Source organism: Cataglyphis hispanica, chromosome 4 (assembly GCF_021464435.1).
Source record: "Cataglyphis hispanica isolate Lineage 1 chromosome 4, ULB_Chis1_1.0, whole genome shotgun sequence".
NCBI classification, from domain to species: domain Eukaryota; kingdom Metazoa; phylum Arthropoda; class Insecta; order Hymenoptera; family Formicidae; genus Cataglyphis; species Cataglyphis hispanica.
This window is the reverse complement of record NC_065957.1, coordinates 101,435-122,500: the sequence shown is the minus strand read 5'-3', so window position 1 is coordinate 122,500 and position 21,066 is coordinate 101,435. Positions and strand designations below refer to the sequence as shown.

At 27.5% G+C, this 21,066-nt stretch overlaps 4 protein-coding genes across 7 annotated transcripts in view; 2 read left to right on the top strand and 2 right to left on the bottom strand.

Moving 5' to 3' along the window:
- Nucleotides 1-2,592, top strand: part of LOC126849116 (uncharacterized) — a 5,584-nt gene extending 2,992 nt beyond the window's left edge. For both annotated transcript variants that reach the window (XM_050590689.1, XM_050590688.1), the window contains 8 exons: nucleotides 219-330; nucleotides 472-607; nucleotides 720-859; nucleotides 935-1,132; nucleotides 1,263-1,412; nucleotides 1,503-1,663; nucleotides 1,760-1,976; nucleotides 2,146-2,592. In XM_050590689.1, coding sequence (XP_050446646.1) covers nucleotides 219-330; nucleotides 472-607; nucleotides 720-859; nucleotides 935-1,132; nucleotides 1,263-1,412; nucleotides 1,503-1,663; nucleotides 1,760-1,976; nucleotides 2,146-2,282 — 1,251 coding nt within the window. In that variant the 3' untranslated portion in view covers nucleotides 2,283-2,592. The remainder of the gene's footprint in view (nucleotides 1-218; nucleotides 331-471; nucleotides 608-719; nucleotides 860-934; nucleotides 1,133-1,262; nucleotides 1,413-1,502; nucleotides 1,664-1,759; nucleotides 1,977-2,145) is intronic.
- LOC126849117 (RCC1-like G exchanging factor-like protein) lies at nucleotides 2,390-5,048 on the bottom strand. The gene is made up of 8 exons (XM_050590690.1): nucleotides 4,758-5,048; nucleotides 4,412-4,669; nucleotides 3,998-4,292; nucleotides 3,744-3,916; nucleotides 3,496-3,657; nucleotides 3,126-3,253; nucleotides 2,911-3,042; nucleotides 2,390-2,680 (listed from the first exon to the last, which is right to left on the bottom strand). Exons 1-8 carry the CDS (start codon nucleotides 4,891-4,893, stop codon nucleotides 2,603-2,605), a joined length of 1,362 nt encoding a protein of 453 aa, XP_050446647.1. The 5' UTR covers nucleotides 4,894-5,048; the 3' UTR covers nucleotides 2,390-2,602.
- A 4,419-nt stretch (nucleotides 5,049-9,467) lies between these two features.
- Nucleotides 9,468-15,435, bottom strand: LOC126849284 (actin nucleation-promoting factor WASL-like). 3 transcript variants are annotated; one of them, XR_007687386.1, is made up of 8 exons: nucleotides 14,974-15,435; nucleotides 14,095-14,375; nucleotides 13,733-14,014; nucleotides 13,378-13,660; nucleotides 12,406-12,798; nucleotides 11,260-11,518; nucleotides 10,922-11,012; nucleotides 9,468-10,007 (listed from the first exon to the last, which is right to left on the bottom strand). XR_007687386.1 is itself a non-coding variant. In XM_050590972.1 (7 exons), the coding sequence occupies exons 1-6, from the start codon at nucleotides 15,067-15,069 to the stop codon at nucleotides 11,267-11,269; spliced, it is 1,587 nt and encodes a 528-aa protein (XP_050446929.1). In that variant the 5' UTR covers nucleotides 15,070-15,435; the 3' UTR covers nucleotides 9,469-10,007; nucleotides 11,260-11,266. The 3 variants fall into 3 exon arrangements, 1 of the variants encoding a protein (XP_050446929.1); XR_007687387.1 differs by having other exon boundaries at nucleotides 10,922-11,009; XM_050590972.1 differs by lacking the exon at nucleotides 10,922-11,012 and having other exon boundaries at nucleotides 9,469-10,007.
- A 3,695-nt stretch (nucleotides 15,436-19,130) lies between these two features.
- Nucleotides 19,131-19,568, top strand: LOC126849110 (uncharacterized). The gene is made up of 2 exons (XM_050590668.1): nucleotides 19,131-19,182; nucleotides 19,312-19,568. Exons 1-2 carry the CDS (start codon nucleotides 19,134-19,136, stop codon nucleotides 19,566-19,568), a joined length of 306 nt encoding a protein of 101 aa, XP_050446625.1. The 5' UTR covers nucleotides 19,131-19,133.
- The last annotated feature ends 1,498 nt before the right edge of the window (nucleotides 19,569-21,066 follow it).

The window sequence follows — 21,066 nt, the reverse complement described above, 5'->3', positions numbered from 1 at the left end:
ATTATGTATTTTAGTATTATTATGTATAAACTATAAAGTTAATTAATAAGAAAAAATTAAAAAATATAGTATTTATAGCGCGTATATATGAATCGATATGCAATAAAATTTTAAAAAATTATTAGTATTATAAATTTATAAATAATTCAAATATAATATATATATATATATATATATATATATATATATATATTAACAAACTTGTTTTTCATTTATAGGCATATAGTGCTTCGTTAGTCTTAGAGGAATATTTACATAAGGCTACGATGGACGACGATGTAATCAAAAGATTCGCAATGCAAGCGACGAACGAACTATCTCAGTATATTCGTAAGTATATTATGTTATCTCTTATTATTTGGGAAAATTAAATACTTTCATAGAACAATAAGATATAAATTAGTATAACATAATAAAATAATATATAATGTAATATAATAAAATATAAATTTATATTAAATATTTTTCAAGATTCTTCAATGAATAAAGACCCATCCTGTCAAGATGCAGAAATAAGAAGTTTCGATGATGTTATTCAAATCGCTGTTGATCTAACAATTATCATTGATACAACATGGCCTTTTGATTTGATACAATCAATTATTGCGTAAGTATAATTTATATACAAATATAAATTGCTAGGAAAGATTAACTAAATTTATAAAAAAGATAGAAATATAATTACAAGGTACAGATATACATTTTGTCTCTTTTTATAGAAATATATTGGATAAAATGGAAATAAATCGATACAATAGTCAATATACAATTTTTAATGGTTATGATAGTAGTATCATCATCAATACTACTAACAGTATTTTAGATTTTGATTATTATAATATAACAAATTATAGAAATGGTATGTATAGTTTAGTAATGGTACTGATGTATACTAAATTAAATATATAGAAATTAGAACTTTTTTTTTCTTCAGTTAGTAGCGGTTTCAATCTCGCTAAATTATTTGAGAAATTAATTTCTTCACAAAAAAAGAAATTAGATAATGAACGCCACGGTCTTGGACAAGCAAAATCTAATGTAGTTTTGATTATTCCATATACATCATCTGTTGTCGAAACCGACAAGGAATACTGTATAGAACAGATAAGGAAGATGCAAGAGCAAATACCAGGTGAATCTTCGATTTTTATGAAAACTACAAACTAAAATTTTTATTATATATTCTATTCATTTTTTATATCACTTTACAAATTTAATGAATTACATAAATTATTCTTTACGATTGGTATTATTTCACACAGACACTGTATTACTTATATTGACATATGGATCAAAGGACAGATGGTCAGATTTTGTAAGCAATCCAAGAAGTGATTTATTTTCCACCACTGCTATAGATAATTTACAAGGAACTTCAACAATTGTTGATTTAATTTCGAGAATAAAACAAGGTAGATATACGAACTAATTTGTCATATAGTTTACTACTTCTTTTGAATTCTGCAAAATATAATTTTCACACATTATTTTGCGTATTACAGTTCCACAACGCTTGATCAATACACAATGTGGATCCGATTATTCTATTGTTGGATCTTCCAATTCATTTATCGATTATATTGAACCTGCTACGATGGTTTCTTATAAATTGCATCCGAATTATTTCTTTTCTAGCGATAGCGATCATATTTCTACGATAAAGGTAAAGATTTTTTTCATAAGTTGATACAGTTTTAGTTACATAATATAGAGAGAAAATATTTTGTGTATATTATAAATAAATATACTTTACATACAGATTGAAGGCTTTGGCTGGGGTGATCTTAAAGTATGCACATCGCGATATTTCATAAATTTTAATTCGACAGAAGATACAAGTGTATCATGTGCATCAATAAATAGTAACAGTCATATTGTTACATTTTCTTGCGCTGAAGCTGGTTTAATCCATCTCTGCAATCCATTATATCTATCAATAACAGCCAATTCTTCAGTCACAAATTATCAATGTAAAGGTAAAACACAGAAGAGTAAAAACTTAAATTTGAAAAATTAAATGTCTGTAATAATTATTATTTATAATTTTTAAAGATATATATTTTTATATACAGTTATAAATAATAATTATTAATAATTTCGTATATTTCTTTTTTTATGTATTTTCAAATATATTTGTTTTTTTAGATGCAAAAATATGCAGATTTCCTCACATGATAAAATATACCATTTCTTATGAGAATCTGGTATGTGTAAGCAGTGCACACATAAATATGCTAAGCATTTCTCTCCTAATCATAAATATGATTTATAACTTCTTATAGTACATAATACCAAAATATTACATAAATTAACTTTTAAAATAAACTTATAAAAATAAACAAAATTAATGTTTTGACATATGTATGTTCAACATTAATTAAATGCTAAATTAATTGTAAATCATATCACATATATTTTATTACTTTTTTATAACAAGTTCATGAAACATTTTGTAATTATTGTATTATTTGTATATGTGTGTGTGTGTGTGCGCGCACGCGCGTGCGCATGTATATTGATGAAAGTAAATATGTTAAAACAAGAAATTATATATAAATTTGTTTACATAAATAAATTGACGTAATGAAGAAATGCTGCATTTTTAAATGAAAGGTTTACAAAGAGTCACTGTATGATCCACTCCACAGGCAATTTTTTTCACTTGAGCCCCTACTGCTACCTATGATAAAACAACAAATTATGCAAAATTCTCATAAAGATCACAGATATATTATGCATTTATGTCTTATTATTTTATCTTTTCACTTATTTTTTTAAATAAAATATGCAAGTCCCAGATCACATTTGTGACAGTTAATACGGAACATTAGAATAATGGATTAAAAATTATATATATATATATATATATATATATATATATATATATATATATATATAACAAACTTTTACCCTCAAAGGAAAAAATTGATCCTTTATATGTCCTAATCCCAATGATCCAAATTTATTGTTACCCCACATGTATAAATCTCCTGAGTTGGTTAGTGCTGCTAATTGACTAATTCCACAATATATTTTTGCTATCTATATATGTAAAAATAGATTTATGAATAAAATATATATTAAAAAGTTTTCGAATTTTTTAAATTTTGTATTACTTTAATTACCTTGATATCACGATTATATACATTATTGCCAAATAATGTAGGAGGAATCATAGTTGGTTTTAATATTTTCTGCACTTGAGGACCAAGACCAAGTATACCATATCCCCATACATAGACATTACCAGTATCTATAATGTAAATATATTAATTAATGCAAGAATATATTAGCACATACATGACACACAAAATAAATGAACTGATGTAAAAAAATTTCATATTTTCAAATAAAATCTTCGTAAAAGTTTTCTTTAAGTTGAAAGTATAAATAATAATCAATAAAATAATCAATAAAACATTGATTTATAATACTATAAATTATGTGTTATATATATAATACATATATTTTTTTAATTATATGTATAATACCTACTATTTAAAATCATGCAAAAACATCCACCTGTTGCAATGTCTGTAATATGTCCTAATTCTTGAAGTATATCTAATTCTGTAGCAATATTTACTTGACAACTATCTTCTTTGATTGGTAATTGTCCGTACTCTGAATTACCCCACCCATAGACTTTCCCTTTATCTTAAAAAGAAATATTTTTCACTGATTTGCTTTGATTTCTTATAAATTATTTATATCAAATCCAGAAAAAAAATATTCTTGCATACCACTAAGAGCTAACACACAATCAGCAATACAAGCAACTTTGATTATACGCTGTCCTGCCAGATCACCTTTAACTAAACTTGGGCGATGTTCATTTCGATAATGCGCAAGACCTGTTTGTCCATCGGCACCCCAGCCAAATGTATATACCTCACCTATCTCTGTCAAGAGTATGCTGTTATATATAATGGTAATGAGAAAAATATATAAGAAAAAATTGCAATTATGTAAATAATGTTGAATCAGAGTTTTATACCTGTGATCTTGACCAGCTGTCACTGCAGTAATTTTATGTCCTTTAATATTAGGTATATGATGAACAACCTTATTTTTCTCGTAATTTTCATTCAATATAATTGGCCTACCACATTGACCATATGCATTATTGCCTAATGTGAACAAACCTTCTGTTGTTAATATTAATAAATGTGCTCTTCCAGCAGCCATGCCTATAACTTTTGTCGAAGCATTCTCTTTTAGTAATGGCAAATTTATTGGTCTTGGAACAAACACCATATTATTAGGAAATCTCTTGTCAGTTTCATTAAAACCTATTATAGGAAAATAACTTGTGATATAATTTTCAAGAGCAAAACTTGTTTTAAATAAAATAAAAATAATTTAATAATTTTAATAAAAAGTGGAAATAGAAAGCTCAATCCTTAATTACCAAGTTGTGAATCTGTATTTATTCCAGTTCCATAAACAATATTTTTATCTGAAGAATGTACAGCATAAACTGTAAAACCGTATCCACAAGCAATATCTGTTACTTTGTATTGTTCAGCAAACTGTAATCTGTTTGGCTTTGAGAGATATGAAATTGTATTTTTTTGCAATACTTTTACTTCTCCAAGAGCTCCATGTTCTGCAAGACCCCATACATAAACTCTACGAGTATCTTCTTGACTTATTGGATATTGAAAAACTGTAAATGCACAATGTGCAGATTTAATGTGAGTAATTTAGCATAATTAAAGATGTGAAGTATACATAACTCTGTGTTATTTTCTTACTCGGTAATGTTTTAAGTTTAGGCTTTTGAGGTATAAACTTTCCACTGTCTAAATGTAAAATTCTGGCTCCCCTTACGAGTTTCAAATAATTCCTTTCTGTGCTGAACATTATTTTTCCTAAGATATCTCGAAACATATTTGAATATTAAATAATCATATTCACTTTTGTCACTCTTTTTCTTTTTTCGTCCACTAATAAATTGAAGTATCAAAACAGTTAAGCGGGGAGCACACACTTTTGCATAAGCGCATAACAATAAGCATAAGGAAATTGATTGGTCCTGTAACGTCCTGCCAATTTTAAAAACTATATTTTAGCTAGTAATTAAGTACCGCTTTTATCCCTACAAAATACCTATAGAATAATTATGTAATACATTTGCTTTTATTTTAATTGTTAACTAATTTCATTAATCGCTTATTATTTTAGTTCCATATGGTTATTTAGCCTAAAACCTGAATATATTTTAATCCTTTTAGTAATAATAATCGATGGCGCAAGGAATTGAGAATTCCTTGGATTGACGAATCAGGAAGCATTATTTAGAACTAGCTAGTTGTACAGCAGTGACTTTCTAGAACTAACCTGCTGATTACTTTAAGAACGAACTTGCGAGCGAGTTTCATACTCGATAATATCGATACTAATATCTAACTTTTAAGATTTTAATATTTATCATACAGACAAATATATATAATAATTACTCACTCTTAAATTGAGGAGTAAATGCGCCGTACTTTATGGAATCATAAAACGTATATAATAATAATTTATTGACTATAATTTGTTGAATATTTATAATTATTTTATCCAAAACATCACATATAAAACTTTCAATACTATATCCAATACAATTATACTTTATAAATAATTAAAATCATATTAATTAAAACAGGTTATTATATAATGCGCGAATGCTTCCATAAAGAAATGATTTTAATAAAATTAATATGCTTTATTGTAGTATCGATTAAGCGACCATAAATATAAATTTAAGAGGCTTATATTCTATGGAATCATAAATTATATACATTGCATATAATACAAATAAGTTATCTAAAATATCTATATTTTAAACTATAGAATGCCATAACTTTAATTAAATTGCCAACTTATTATCAGAACTGAAATAAATAGAACAAATGATTCCATAAATTAATAAGCATAAATATTAACCATATTATTAAGGATTTTATATTATAAAATATTAACTAAGCTTAAGAAGAGAATGCGCATAAGAGGCCTCATGTTAGTGAAACCTGATATTGCGAGCGATAAGTCGAACGGACATGCGACAGCTACGACCACGAGCGCCGAAACTCAATAGTCAGATAAACATATCGATCGACAATTCTCAGAAGAATTGTTGTTAAAAATCTTTCTTCTCAGAAGTCCTTCACTGAATCATTCTAAGAATCTTCCAGAGCGCGACGCGTGTGCTGCGCACGGCCCGAAGACCCTTTGTTTCGACAGTATATAAGCCGGCGATTTCGAACCTTCGGGGCAGTCAAATCGCAGCAGTCAAATCGGGGCAGTCAAATCGGGCAGTCAAATCGGGCAGTCAAATCGGGGCAGTCAAATCAGAGCATTACGTTCATTGCAGTCAAATCGGAGCAGTCAAATCGGAACAGTCAATTCAGAGCATTACGTTCAGATCATTCAGTCATAGCATTACATTCAGTTCGGTCAGTCAATTAAGAGATCTTCAAGCATTCGAATCATTTATTCTTAGCTAACATTATTCATTATTAATTCCTTACTATTTCGTACAAGTATTCGCTCCGTATTATTCGTTCATTGTTCGCGTACTATTCATTATTCCATTTCGATTAATATAATTGTCGATTCAGTGTTAAGTTGTGTAAAACTAAAGAAATAATAAAGAACTTTGTGCATACATCTGTGTACTTTTATCCGGCCTACTTCATCCACGACCGAGGTCTTAAAGGACGAGAGAAGGGCTTAACAAGGTACGACCAGAACTTGAACAGAAGGAAAGATTTTTCTGCCACATCACGGTAAGTACTTACAATTACTATAAATCCCATCTTTCCATAAATATTAGAAACTTTATTTGAATTAACTGACAACCCCTAATATCAATTAATTATCTTTTCATCCTCTAAATAATAAGAAATCCTCTGTCAAGCATTAGCATGTGGCTGACAGTTTCCAGTCAGTCAACTTTAATCTATTATCCTACTATTATTTAAAACACACCCTAATATCAATACTAAGTAAGATTTATAAATTCCATGCAAAATATATACTACTGTTGTCATTTGAACCTGACTTAATCTTGCAACACTTTGCTCTTTTTCCCGAAAATCCATCGTTGCCGAGCGCTTATGGTGCCCCTGGCGACTCCCTCCTTTCTTCCTAAATTCTGAATATAATCCTTAAACCTTGTTGCCTAGCGCTTATGGTGCCCCTGGCGACTCCCTTTTTCCTAAATTTTGACCTCGTTGCCGAGCGCTTATGGTGCCCCTGGCGACTTCCTCCTTTCTTCTTGAATTCTTTATATAACCCTTAAACCTAGTTGCCGAGCGCTGATCGAGGTGCCCTGGCGGCGTTTCCTATCAATTTAAAAATCTCCCACAAGAAATGACAACAGGAGATTAAATTAAAATCAAATTTATTATCTAATTTTCTGAACACAACCCAATCCTTGAACCTAGTTGCCGAGCGCTAATTACGGTGCCCTGGCGACATTACACATTCTCCCTAAAATTCCATCGTTGCCGAGCGCTTATTACGGTGCCCCTGGCGACATTCGATCTCTTTTCTAAACCTTCCCTTTCTATCAGAAATTTAGAGTCATAATATAATCAAGTATTGATATTAAATAAAAGACCTTATCCCTTAGACAATTCTCATAATAAATTAATTCGATCTAACTAACTCTCTATTATTTAGTGTCCACAATTTGTTAACTATTCTTAATTTCTATCATAATGTTCCTTTTCAAATCTTAATTCTCTAACTCTTACGGTTTCTAATTAATATATATATATATCTTAAATAACAAGCCCCTTGCATATGGTGAACCCGCAATACAAGCGGACTTGCCGCTAAAACGCAACCATAATCGATATCTTTCTTTTATTATAATATTAAAAGTCTATTCTTTAAACCTGATTAACCTTCGAATTACATATACCTAGTTGCGTCTATATCCCTAAAATACCTAGTGAAACTTCCTAGTAACCAAATAGTTCCGCGCCTACATCATTCCCCTAGATCCACTAGATTAGTCCTAGCTCTCGGCGTCCCTGGGGTATAGCCGGTGGAAGCAGGTTGCCCTATAAAAGTAGAGAGCAATCTTTTTCTCACTAACTGAGGTATAGAGAGAGAAAGAGCGTCGCTGAGACGTAACAACATACAATTTTCGCAAAAAGAAAATTTACACGATTTTTCATTTCTAACGTTACATATAGTTTAATGTAGTTAATACAAAGTTAATAAAAAAACAAGAATCTTAAAAAAAAACAATGTATGCAAATAATTAGCATAAAGTTTAAATTAACTTTTGATTGATAATTATTTAAATATATAAAAAAAATATATATATAATAGAATAAATAAATAAATATATATATATATATATATATATATATATAGAATTATTAAATAAATAATAAAATTACTTTAATATATATGTAATATTATTTGTATAATTCCAATCTTTGATGGCAATAGCTATATTATAGTTTAAGGGTCGGCAGGAGAGAAAGAAATACGTGTATCTGTAAATTCTATCAACATATATAAAAATAGTTTTACAGTTTCATTACATCTAGTATTATTTTCTTGTAAAGAATCAAATTTGTTATTTTTTTCTCCTAAATTCTATAAAAATTCAATATACTCTATGTAAGAAGAAATATGTAATTATTAATAATGTATAAAAATATATCACGTAAAAATAAAATTGTATGTTGGAAATATAGCAAATAAAACAAATTATTTATTAATTTTGTTATCATATTCCGAGTGATGAAATCATTAAAAATTATTTATCAAGCTGGGTATTTGTAATTTATTATTTGTAATTTATTATTTCGGAATCTGACCTACATCTAATGTATCTATACTATTCATTATAATGTGTATTATAAATGTTCAAGCTTTCTTGCTTCGATCAATTTAAAATTATGCCAATTTTACAAAAATCTTAAGAAATATTGTTTTTATATGTAATATATTAGTTTTATATTTAAAATATTTGTTTTGAATTTATGTGTAATATCATAAATAAAAATTATTTCGAAATTAATAAACAGAATTATACAGAATATTACAAAAATACTGCACCAAATTCTGCAGATATATATTCTTTGATCAATTTGTATTTGATAAACTTTGATCTACAAACTTGAAATAGATTTTTTCACAACAAAAACTTGATTTAACAACAGTTAATTTCAATTTTATAAATATTATATAAAAACGATGAACAATAAAATTAATTCTAACAAATTTTTAATAAATTTTAATAAATTTTTGTCCTATTTCTATTTAATTCATAAGATATTTAAAATTTTAATTCATAAAATATTTAAAATTTTTACTGAAAATTATTAGAAAAATATATATTTTATAAAATATTTATAATAATATTTAAAATATTTTACAAACACATTGTACTATGATTTCATATAGAAACATAAAAAAAGCAATATTTTTTGCATTATAATTTACAAAAAATATAAAATAAAGATTGTCCATAACTATTACATATCGCATTGTAATAAAAAATTATTATTGGCCATAAAAATAATATGTTTGCTACATCTTTAAATGCTTTATTATTTGCATTCTTTATCCAAGCATGTGCAAATTGAAATTCTTTTGCAATTTTATATTCTCATTATATTTATTTATCAACAAACATGAGCTTGAATATCTTGCTGTTTTATATTATTGTTACAAATAAGTATAAATTTTTGCTATTTATCTGAATATAGTAATAATGATAATACTATTAGAATTTTAAATTTATAAATGATATACATACTAAATATATATACTAGTCAAACAATGTAAATATGAAAGGAAACATATGGATCCAGTTTGTATAATATAGTTTGAAGATGAAATTGTATAAAATATAATAAAATATAATAATAATTAATATGTTATATTATTTTTTTCTGACTAGGATTTCTCCATAGTGGCAAAACTATATTTTATGCCTTGCATTATTCTTCTGATGACTTCTCTTGCAGTTGAGTTTCCATATTCAATATCTACATCATATAACAATAAAATATATTTATTAAGAGAACAGTACAATTTAAAATAAACACGAAAATTATTAAAATAAATCGATTACTAGTATAAAATATACAATAAATAAAGATAATTAATCATTTATTGTTCTTAACAATAAAACTGTATTTTATTATTGATAGTAATAAGTATTTTAATTTTTAAATATTTTAAGTATTTTAAAAATTATATGCATTTAATATATATATATATATATATATATATATATATATATATATATATATATATGAATGTGAAGTAGGGTTTTCTTAAAATGAATAATTAAATATATAAATGATAATATATATATATATATATATATATATATATATATATAAAATTTTTAACTTGATCATCATATAATTCTCATTCTGCCGTTTAATTTACAAAAAAAAATAATGCTTCCTTACTCATGTCTCGAGACATGATAGATATAGATATCATGATATGAAATCGCATGAGCGATATACCGAGAATTCCTGCATCAGTCAATGTACTTATATCTAATCGAGATGTTAATAGAATCATCTCAAAAGAATAAGACATTGTCTTATAAATAATTAAAATTATATTTGCTTACAATACGATATTATTAATTTATGATAAAATAGAATGTTTATCTTATGTTTAAATATCTTTAAAGAAAGAATAATTTTAAATTCAAATTTATAGATTATGTGCTATATTTTTTATTTGAAGTATTATTTTATCTGAAATAATAATTTTTTATCTAATAAAATATTTCAAATGTAACTATTTAATTATAGAAATAATTATAATCATAATAGTATTAAAGAAAGAATAGTTACTGACACTTATGCCACATTATAATCTCTTATCCTCTCTTTTTTTTTGTAAAATGATTATAATATGTATTATAATCTGCCCTTACCTGTTTTAGGCTGTAGAGCCTTTATTCTTTTTAATCTTGTATCTATATAAGAATTGCTTCTTTTAAATATTTTTATCTGATTTACTTTCTTCTTTGGACATGAAAATTCAAAGTTATTTACATATTTATAGTTATTTATATTACATATTTATAGTTAGCTTTGTTAATGTTTTTTATTAATAGTATGGTTATCACAGTAGTTTATTTTATTGTAGTCTATTAATTATATTTTTATATAAAATATCATTGTCTTTAATAAAAAAAATAAATACAATAAAAATATAACGAATAAGATTTTCATATAACCAAAATGTATAAAAAAAAATTTGGTTACTAACCTATAATCTAGTCATCCCATTCATCATCATCAGTGGTATCACTAGTTGATTCTTCACTTTCACTATGAATTGCACGAGATCGTTCAGCTAGAGCCCTGGATAACGCATCAGCCAGGCAACCACCACGAGGTGCAGGTCCTGTATTTAATTTTACTTCATTTGGAACAGGTTTCAATTCAATACCCTCTCGTATTTGTCGAAGCAGCTCCCCTCTTGAATCCTCAATCAATGCTGATTTTGTTTCCATCTTATTAACTTTCTAAAAAATAAAATATTTATTAAATTGACAATGTGTTTTTTATATCACAGAACTAAAACTACATGTCTTTTTATCTTTAATTTTACTTTTTGCGAAATTAATTTAAAAGAAAAAATCAAAATTTTATATATTTATCAAAACCACATTTAGAAATTTTTTCTTCTTTCTCTCTTTTTCCTTCTTTTTTGCTTTAATTTTTTTTAATCCCCTTTTTTCCTTTTACTTGCGTTTACCTTTTTATCTACTATACATTTAAATATTTAAAATATTAAAAAACATTAATACTTTTCTTTTTCATTTAACAACTGATAAAGAAATATATAATTCTAACATTTTTATATTTCACATTGTTATTTTATTCCCCTTTTAATACATAATATTTCATTAATTATGTAATTTTATTTGTAATTTTTGCTTAATATATATTTTTTCATTTAACTTTTAAAATATAAAAAATATACCAGAAAGAAAGAGAAAGAGAGAAAGAAAAAAAGAAATAGTAAAAATATGATAATGAAACTCTAATTCTTTTGGTTTCTAATAGAAATATTCAAATATTTTACAATATTAAAAGATTCCTTATTTACAATTAATTTTGGTATTAAACTGAAAATAAAATAATTATTTACTGAAAATAAAATAATTATTTACTGAAATTTATGTGATAAAGTTGATTATATGATGCACAATATATTATACATATTCAGCAATTTTACAACAAAAATCTAAAATTCTAACACAACTAATAGTTGATTTCATTCTATATGATTATTATATATACAATTTAGCTTAAAATTCTAGAAAACAAAAGTAAAAAATAAATTTATACAACAACAAACTGATTTTTATCCAATCACAAGATAATTCACTTTCATGAACATACGTACCTTTAAAGTTGTACCACTTCTAATAGATTCCATAAGCATTGGTCTAAGATCAGTGATCGACTCTTCATTGTTGTTATTAGTAGCGTTTGTGTTAATTGTTATGTTGTTGGTGTTATTCATATCCGGTAAAGGTGGTGGTGGAGGTGGTATGGAAATATTCGAATTGGATCTAGAAGGAGGAGTAGGTGGAGGTGGAGGAGGAGGTGGAGGAAGAGTCGGTGCTACAGTTATATTGGGTGGTGGTGGTCTCGATGGTAAAGTTCTGTGTATTGATGGGACATTAGACAAAGTGTTCGAAGATGTATTCAGAGATAAGCTAGATGGCACACTTTGTGATGGAGAAGATACGCTAAGACGATTTGGAGGTAAAGGCGGAGCACTCCGTGTTTGATGCTGAAATACACATATAAATAACATTTTTATTGAGATATTAAATAATCTGTAATAAAAAATGGAAGTTTCCATTAAAAAATTTTAAAGTAACTTATGATCTTACTCTTTCTATCCAAGATCAAATAAATATTATTGTGTTAAAACTCTCTTAAAATTTTTTCATTTTTATCTAAAACATTTTTGTCTGTAAGTCTTAGTTTTCGAGATATTCGCTCGTTTTGAATTAAAATAGGACATTCTAGAATTTCACGACCTTAAATCATAAGTTAATGAATTCATTACAAAAAAAAGACTATAAAAAAATTTTTTTAATGAAAAAACATTCTCAAAACCATATAATACTAATAAACTATTTTAGTATCTTGCATAGTTTTGGAGAAATTTCAATGTATAATTTAAAATGGGAGACATTCTATATATTATTAATTTTATTTATTTTATTAAAAAAACTCGTTTTATTATCTCCTATTATATCCGATTATTGCGTTATTAATTTTATACCGAATAAAGTAAAAAATAAAAAATGTTAATTGATAAAATTTTAATAATTAACATAGCTAATATTGAAATAAAACTCACAGGTATAGTTCGCGCTGGAACAGGTGGAGGATACTCCTGCCTTTGCGGCAACGCAGGAGGCTGAATAGTACTTTTTTCATTAGCCAATGGCCGAATATCTTCTTGCACTGCGCTCATACCTCCATTCCTTTCAATAAAATCATAGATAAATTTTCGAGTGCCTTTATCTTGGAGTTCATGTTCCGATACACCAGCATTATTGAAAAATTGTTGTAATTGTGAATCTACAGAATCTAATTCCAGACCTTTATTATTTACATCCCACCCCAAGTGTGCCACATGCCTATAAGAGATTAAAATAATATACATATGTCTCTAAGTAACAGGTATGAAACAAAATAGTTTAAATCTGTACCTGAAATTAGAAGGAAGACCAATATCATCCTTTGTTAACTTGCGTTTAAGGTCTTGTTCATTTTTTTTCTTCTTTGTTTTATACATTGAACTACTTGACGCACTTCTATTAACACCAACAGGTGCACCATTCGATAAATTACTCGGTGAACCTGATGTAACTGTAAATGCTGATACACTAGTTTGATTTTTCCAGGATATAGTACCACTAGGCTCTACTTCTTTTGCTTTTCTTTCTTGTCTTCTCTGACGTTTAGCATTTAATTTACCAAGAAGTATGTTCCTATAAAAATATATCTCTTCTAGATGTTTTTTCAACCAATTTGTTTTATTTATAAGCAAAATTATTTATTCCTGACATACCTTAATGTAATAGCTTCAGTTTCACTTGCAAAATTAAATGCAGCCATACAATCTTCTGCTTCAAATGTATGAAAATATGATATTGGTGCTTTGTATTCCATTGAATTATAAACTTCGTGTTCCCACAACATTACTTTTCTTTGCAAGCAATACAATCGTAAAAAGAAACTACGTCTCGGATTGTCTCTTATTAGAGTTATAATACCTGTACTTTTTTTAATCCAATCTCTATGTAAAGGAGGTTCTGTCAAATATAGTTGTATAACACCAGCAGCTAAACACTAAAAATAACAAATAAACCATTCTGCATGAGGAAAATATTACATATATATATGTTAAATAAATCAATATGTATGTGTCAAAATGCTGATTGATACAATTATAAAATTCCTAATTTAATGATATACTAATATTTTTCTAGTTTACACTTTTCAAGGAGAGTACAGAAGGTTTAATAAAAGTATATGAAGGTTTAATAAAAGTATATATTATTTCTCTTCAAAAGTATAATATCTGAGATTTTTTTATTTAAATACTCGATATTACACCAAGGAAAATTTATACTATGTGTAAGAACTACTGTATATAGTTTCAAGAAAAATTAATTATTTTCGAAACTTATGCACTATCATCCGCCTCTGAATTTTACTAGCTCAAGGACAATTTATATTTCTTCGGGGAATTAACGTGGCGTTTTACATGAAAGTTGTATTAATTTCTTTACTTAAGTTACATTCCAAGAAACATCGTCTACGAGGAAAATTTTGCTCAATGGTCATATCGAAATTTTTTCGAGCCGGTTATCGAATAAAATTTTCCTCAGAGATGTTTTGGAACATAACCTTAGTATAAAAAAAGAAAAAAAAATGGTTGTCTCACCTGGCATCGATTGCCTATCAGCTGAAAAATCTGTTCATTTTCTTCCGGTTTTAAGAGTATCGTGCCTCTGTGTTTGTCTGTATTGCCCGACTTCATTTTATCGTCGAATAAGGTTAGGATCTCGTCGCAGTAAATATATATCACCCAGTTTAAAGCTGCTTCTTTTCTAGCACTTAAAACGTTCTTCTCGTCATCACTGAATCATCTCGTCGACCCGTCCATCGCGTAATCATATATGCACAGCAATGATTAGCCCTTGCAGGATAAGAAAGAAGAAGAAAAAGGCTTTTAGACACGCGAATCAATGAAAGCAATACATCGAACTCCTTCACTCGTCGATGACAAATACCGTTGAACTGAAAAAAATACAGCTAGCAGCCAGCGGGGAAAATTCGACTGGCAGAAGGTAGAAGTCATGAACACACAGAATATAGAGACTGCTCGCAGGATAGTGTTGCGAATTGGAGAACAGAGAGACAAATCTCGCGCATGCGTATGCGTAATCGTATCGTAAGTGCTAAAGCGGGGAGCACACACTTTTGCATAAGCGCATAACCATAAACATAAAGAAATTGATTGGTCCACAAATATATGCATAAGGAAATGAACCAATCAATTTCCTTATGCTTATGGTTATGCGCTTATGGAAAAGTGTGTGTTCCCCGCTCTAGCAGATACAGGATGTTCACGAATGAGGAGCAAAAAGGATTTTCATCGAAATCTTCGACGTCGTATAGATGAGAGAAGTCTGAGAGAGATCACGCCACCATTTTTTTTTAACTATTTTTCTAGTTGGTATACTGCGCGTGCGTGTCAATGATTCATTCCGTTTCCCTAGCGAGCAAGACAATATCTATATTCACCTCCGTACACTTAGCAGATAAATTTAATAATTCTTATTTTTTATTATTTATTTGGGAATCGTTTGGGAAAATTTAGGAATATATTCTCATAATTTAGGAAATAATAATTTATTTATAATAAATAAAAATTAATTGAGTGTATAGTTAGCAGACATAATTAAAAAAAAAAAATTTTATTTTAATCAACTTGAAATTATTTGGGAAACACATGTATAATGTTTTTAACGTTTAGAAAATAATAGTTTATATTATAATAATTAATTTTCTATCAGATAATAATCCGAAACCGAATACAAAAGGTCAAATATGCTAAATGGACGGGATCCGATATAGTTCACATTGCTAATTGGCCAGTTGTTGTACTAGGACTCTGATTGGTCAATCGTATTAGATTAGTCCATTTTCTTAAGGTGCGAATTTATGAAACGCTCGTTTCAGCGTTGCATGTGGTCACATGATTCGTATGATGTTAACCAACAACTAACACTTTTTTTAAATGATGTGTGAAATCAATTGTATTTTGTTTGTAGATGATTGTGCATTTATTTTCGTTTGTTAGTACAAAATTAATTTTTAATTAATTATTTAATTGTAGAATATGAAACTAGCCGACAAGTACTATAAAATTACAAAAATAGATGTGAAATCGATTGTATTTTGTTTGTAGATGATTGTAGTGCATTTATTTTTGTTTGTTAGCTTATAATTAATTTTTAATTAATTGTTTAAAGTTTGAAATATACCAAAGTACATGCATGGACAGGAAGCACGCGCGCATGCGCTTTCACGGCCCCCGCGATAATAATAATAATGATAATAATAATAATGATAATAATAATAATGATAATAATAAAAATGATAATAATAATAATGATAATAATGATAATGATAATAATAATGATAATGATAATAATAATGATAATGATAATAATAATGATAATGATAATAATAATGATAATAATGATAATAATGATAATGATAATAATAATGATAATAATAATGATAATAATGATAATGATAATGATGATAATAATAATATTAATAATAATAATAATAATAATAATAATAAAAAGAAACGAAACTACAGACATAAATAACAAAATTATGAAATCTTTTCTTGTACATCTTTTGCAGTCTTTTTTATACTCTTCTATATATAAATTACATATACAATCCCGACAAATCGAAGATATGTAATGCTATCTAAAATTGAATTATACAGTTAAGTACAAATGCAAAGATCATTTTTCGGAATTTTTATCGTTGTCAAGTTCTGTCAATTCATCAATTTTTTATTTAATCGTTAAAGATTCTGCTGATCCGCCGTTTTCAGATTTCAGTCACTACGTTAATATTATCAACGTTCGAGCTAATCATATAAAGTAGTATTTTCAGGTTTCTCTGCAGATTTCTTCGATACGATCACCAAAGATCCCGATTCCATTTGATTTATATTCAGTATTACATTCGTAATATTTTCAGGACACGATGTTTTCGCCATTTTTGATTGAAATATTTACAACCTCTGTGACCTTATCACCATCAGATATCGCATCAACGCATTAGGTGTATTAAGTATATTGATGTCGAGCGCTTGCATCTTTTTCATTTTTTTCGGCTGTCTACCAGATTTAGTCGATCGGACTCGATAAATCTCCGGAGAACTGTCCGAATCTATTAAAGCTATTAAAATGACTTTCATTGTCATCTTCAGAATTATCGGATTTATGATCCAATCGCCTCTTTCGTGCTTTGCTTCCCTTCCTCTTCTGTTGATGATTCATAATTAAAATGCGATTTTCTTTTTACTTTGGTCGTAAAACGACCAGACTACAAATTCGTAATTTACGGTTACCCACGAGAGATTCCTCCACTATGTCTCCTGTCGATCCAAAAAATGCGAAAATTATGCTAGATAAAAGATTCACGTTGATGATAATATTTAAAAGAAGCGCGAAATAGAGATATGCTGTCGTTACAGCTGTTGATGCTTTAGAACTCACAGTTATTTCTTGCCATTTTTTCCACATTGATGTCCAACTTGGAAAGTTGAATAATATAATTTTCACATAAGTTTTTAATGATTTTTATTAGTTTTTATTATTAGTTATAATATTATTTATTAGTTTTTATTATTAGTTATAAATTTATTTTAGAACAAAGAAAGTTCTGCTTTATTAAACAGAATACAATACTTTTTGTATAAAAGCATTCCTTGTATTTGTGTATTGTGCCTAAAATCTATAAATATTGTACTATAATTAATTGATTCTTATTCATTTAGTGATCGATTTATTTTTAGAGGGGTGTTCGTGGCAAGAATACTCTCGGTGATTTGCCGTTGCTTTTCGAGAGATGGCGATCGCGAATCATTCAATATTTTTAGCTGTGGCTAGATTTGAACCTGGAAGGTTCAGCACAGAGAGCAGACGTACAGCTCTTTACACCACGATCGCACACACATTTAGTACTACTGCTGACAATCAAAATATCTTTCCAAGAATTAAAACGATGCAAAAGAGATGCATGAAGGTTTCAGAATCGGTGAGAAGGCTAGCCGAAGGGAATTCTTACAACACTAAAATACGAAAATAAAACGCTTAATAAAAGATGAAAATATATAATTTTATATATTATAATCTCGTAACAAATCCTGTGAAGTTAAACAAAGAACAAAGAATAATTGCAGCACAATAAATATATTGAATAATAATGATAAAGTATACAACCCATTCCCTCTCCATGCACCCACGCACAGACACACACATACATACATATGTGTAAAGCATATATCTATATGTCAATACTTTGACATATAGATGACTATAAATATAAGAATATAAATGTAAGCATACATTATTTTCTTATATTTATAATATATTTTTATTATCATATACATTTTATATTTTAATAATATTGAATTTCATTGTATTATTAAAATGTTAAGCCAATATAGTTGTTTTGTAATCACTTACTTGTAATAAAAAAAATTTTGTTACAGATATAATAATTAATAATTTTATAATAATTAATTTAAAATAGTTAAATTAGAATATTTTTATTAGAATTTTTTGAACTTTAGAATAATACTTAAACAATTTGATCTGCTTATATATTTCATTTATTTACTGTGTAATTGTAATTGTAACATGTACTTGTAACACACAGTTTTCTTGAATTTAGTTTAAACTATTGTTTTGACTAAAGAAAATAAATCAGAAATGATATTTTGTTTTTAGCAATGTTACAAAAACCAGAAGATATCCAGAAGAAACACCTAAAAAGATATCGGAGAAAATGATAAATGATCAAAATATAATTAGGGCAGTGAAAAGATGCAAACATCGTGAGTATATTACAATCTTAATTTCATTTTAAAGCCATACTTATGAAACAAGATATGTATTAATAATGAGAAAACTAAATCTGAATACGGATTATGTTTAAAATAAATTTATTCACATAAACATTACAGGATTGGTGGCAAAAAGTATTGGGGAATGTGAAGCACTGAAAAGCACTATTAACAATGAAGAAGCTGAAGACACAACAAGCGACGAGATCGACATTGAAATAAATAGCAAAGCGAGTGATGTTCATCAACAAAAGAGGAAGGGAAGCAAAGCACGAAAGAGGCGATTGGATCATAAATCCGATAATTCTGAAGATGACAGTGTAAGTCATTTTAATAGCGATTTGGACAGTTCTTCGGAGATTTATCCGATCGACTAGATCTGGTAGACAGCCGAAAAAAATGAAAAAGCTGCAAGCGTTCGACATCAATAAACTTAATACACCTAATGCGTTGATGCGATAGAATATAAATGTATAATAAGAAAAATTATAAGAGAAAAAAAGAAAACATACCTAACTGCTCTTCTAATATTTCAGTATCAAACTCTAGATGGTATTTCAGAGCTTTTTTAATCAATTGGCGATTAACTCTTTCTTCTTTTTTGTACTTTTGTTTACCTTCTTGTCTAATCTTATTTGGGAATAGAGTCTGCATCAATAGAAAAACAGTACCAACTACATTTAAGACTTTGTAAAATTTAAGCGTCTCCCATCTTGGCCACTCCTTTCTTCTCTTCTATTTCTTATAGAAACCACCATTATTGCAAATACCGTCTTCAACAATAATATCATTTGACATTATTTTTCTAACTCTTTTTGCATCTTTTTGTTCTATCACGAGACTCTATTCATCTATTATCAATTGACCATTAAGATCGACCTTGACTTGTGGTATGGGCATCGCCGATTGATCATCCTTTTCTTCCTCTTCCGATATTTCCATTGAAACAAAAAAGGAATTAAATTTACAAAGTATTGACATATAAATATGTTTTATACATATGTATGTGTGTGTGTGTGTGTGCGTGCATGGAGAGGGAATGGGTTGTACACACATATATATATATACATATACACACACACACACATCATATTATCACAGCAAATAAAACTTTTATGTTTTGCATTCTACTCTGAAAATAATTTTAATGGATTAATGAATTTCAGTGATTAAAATGATACCAAATATATAACAATACGCAATAAAATAATCTTAATAATCGAATCGCAGATCTGAATATTAATTAACAATAAGCTCTATGTTATATTAATCGTTTATTAAATAATTGTAATTAAAAGTATTTGTATAATTTAATATTTCACTTGTATACACGTCATAAGTACACAAAATATTTTCGGCTGTGAATTATCAATAACATATATGGTACGCGGCCTTGGCGGCGTAAACGTAAACAATAGCACGCTATTGTTTATATGTTACTGCCTTGTTATTATTCGCATAACGATACTTGAATAGTATTGTAGTAGTGGGGGAAACGCATCGTCGAACTTCTTTCCCACTTCTTACTTCTTATCATTCACGCGGCGATACTTGAACAGTGATGTAGTTCGGGACGTTCCGTCAAATTTTTTTTCTAACGCGATTGCGATAAATATCGAGGAATAATTTAATATAATTAATAATTAATTCTTTCTCTCTCTCTTCTCTTATAATTATTTCTTTAAAAATACTTAAAATTAAATATTTTTTGTCCGTTTTATCGTTCGACTGTACGAGGATTTAAATATGATTCAAATTGAAAACGTGTAATAAAATAGTTGAATCGATCTGAGTAATATAACGATAAGCTTCGTGATATATTAATCGTTTATTAAATAATTAATCTTTATAATTTAAAATTATAAAATTACTTTG

Coding starts and splice junctions, on each gene's coding strand:
- LOC126849117 (XM_050590690.1), bottom strand. CDS start 4,893: ATGTTTCGAGATATCTTAGGAAAAATAATGTTCAGCACAGAAAGGAAT. Junction 3,917..3,997: donor ACAGCTGGTCAAGATCACAG/GTATAAAACTCT, acceptor TATATATAACAG/CATACTCTTGACAGAGATAG. Junction 3,254..3,495: donor TTTTTGCATGATTTTAAATA/GTAGGTATTATA, acceptor TTTACATTATAG/ATACTGGTAATGTCTATGTA.
- LOC126849284 (XM_050590972.1), bottom strand. CDS start 15,069: ATGAAGTCGGGCAATACAGACAAACACAGAGGCACGATACTCTTAAAA. Junction 14,376..14,973: donor TGATAGGCAATCGATGCCAG/GTGAGACAACCA, acceptor TGTTATTTTTAG/TGTTTAGCTGCTGGTGTTAT. Junction 11,519..12,405: donor GAAGTGGTACAACTTTAAAG/GTACGTATGTTC, acceptor TTTATTTTTTAG/AAAGTTAATAAGATGGAAAC.
- LOC126849110 (XM_050590668.1), top strand. CDS start 19,134: ATGATAAATGATCAAAATATAATTAGGGCAGTGAAAAGATGCAAACAT. Junction 19,183..19,311: donor AGTGAAAAGATGCAAACATC/GTGAGTATATTA, acceptor TAAACATTACAG/GATTGGTGGCAAAAAGTATT.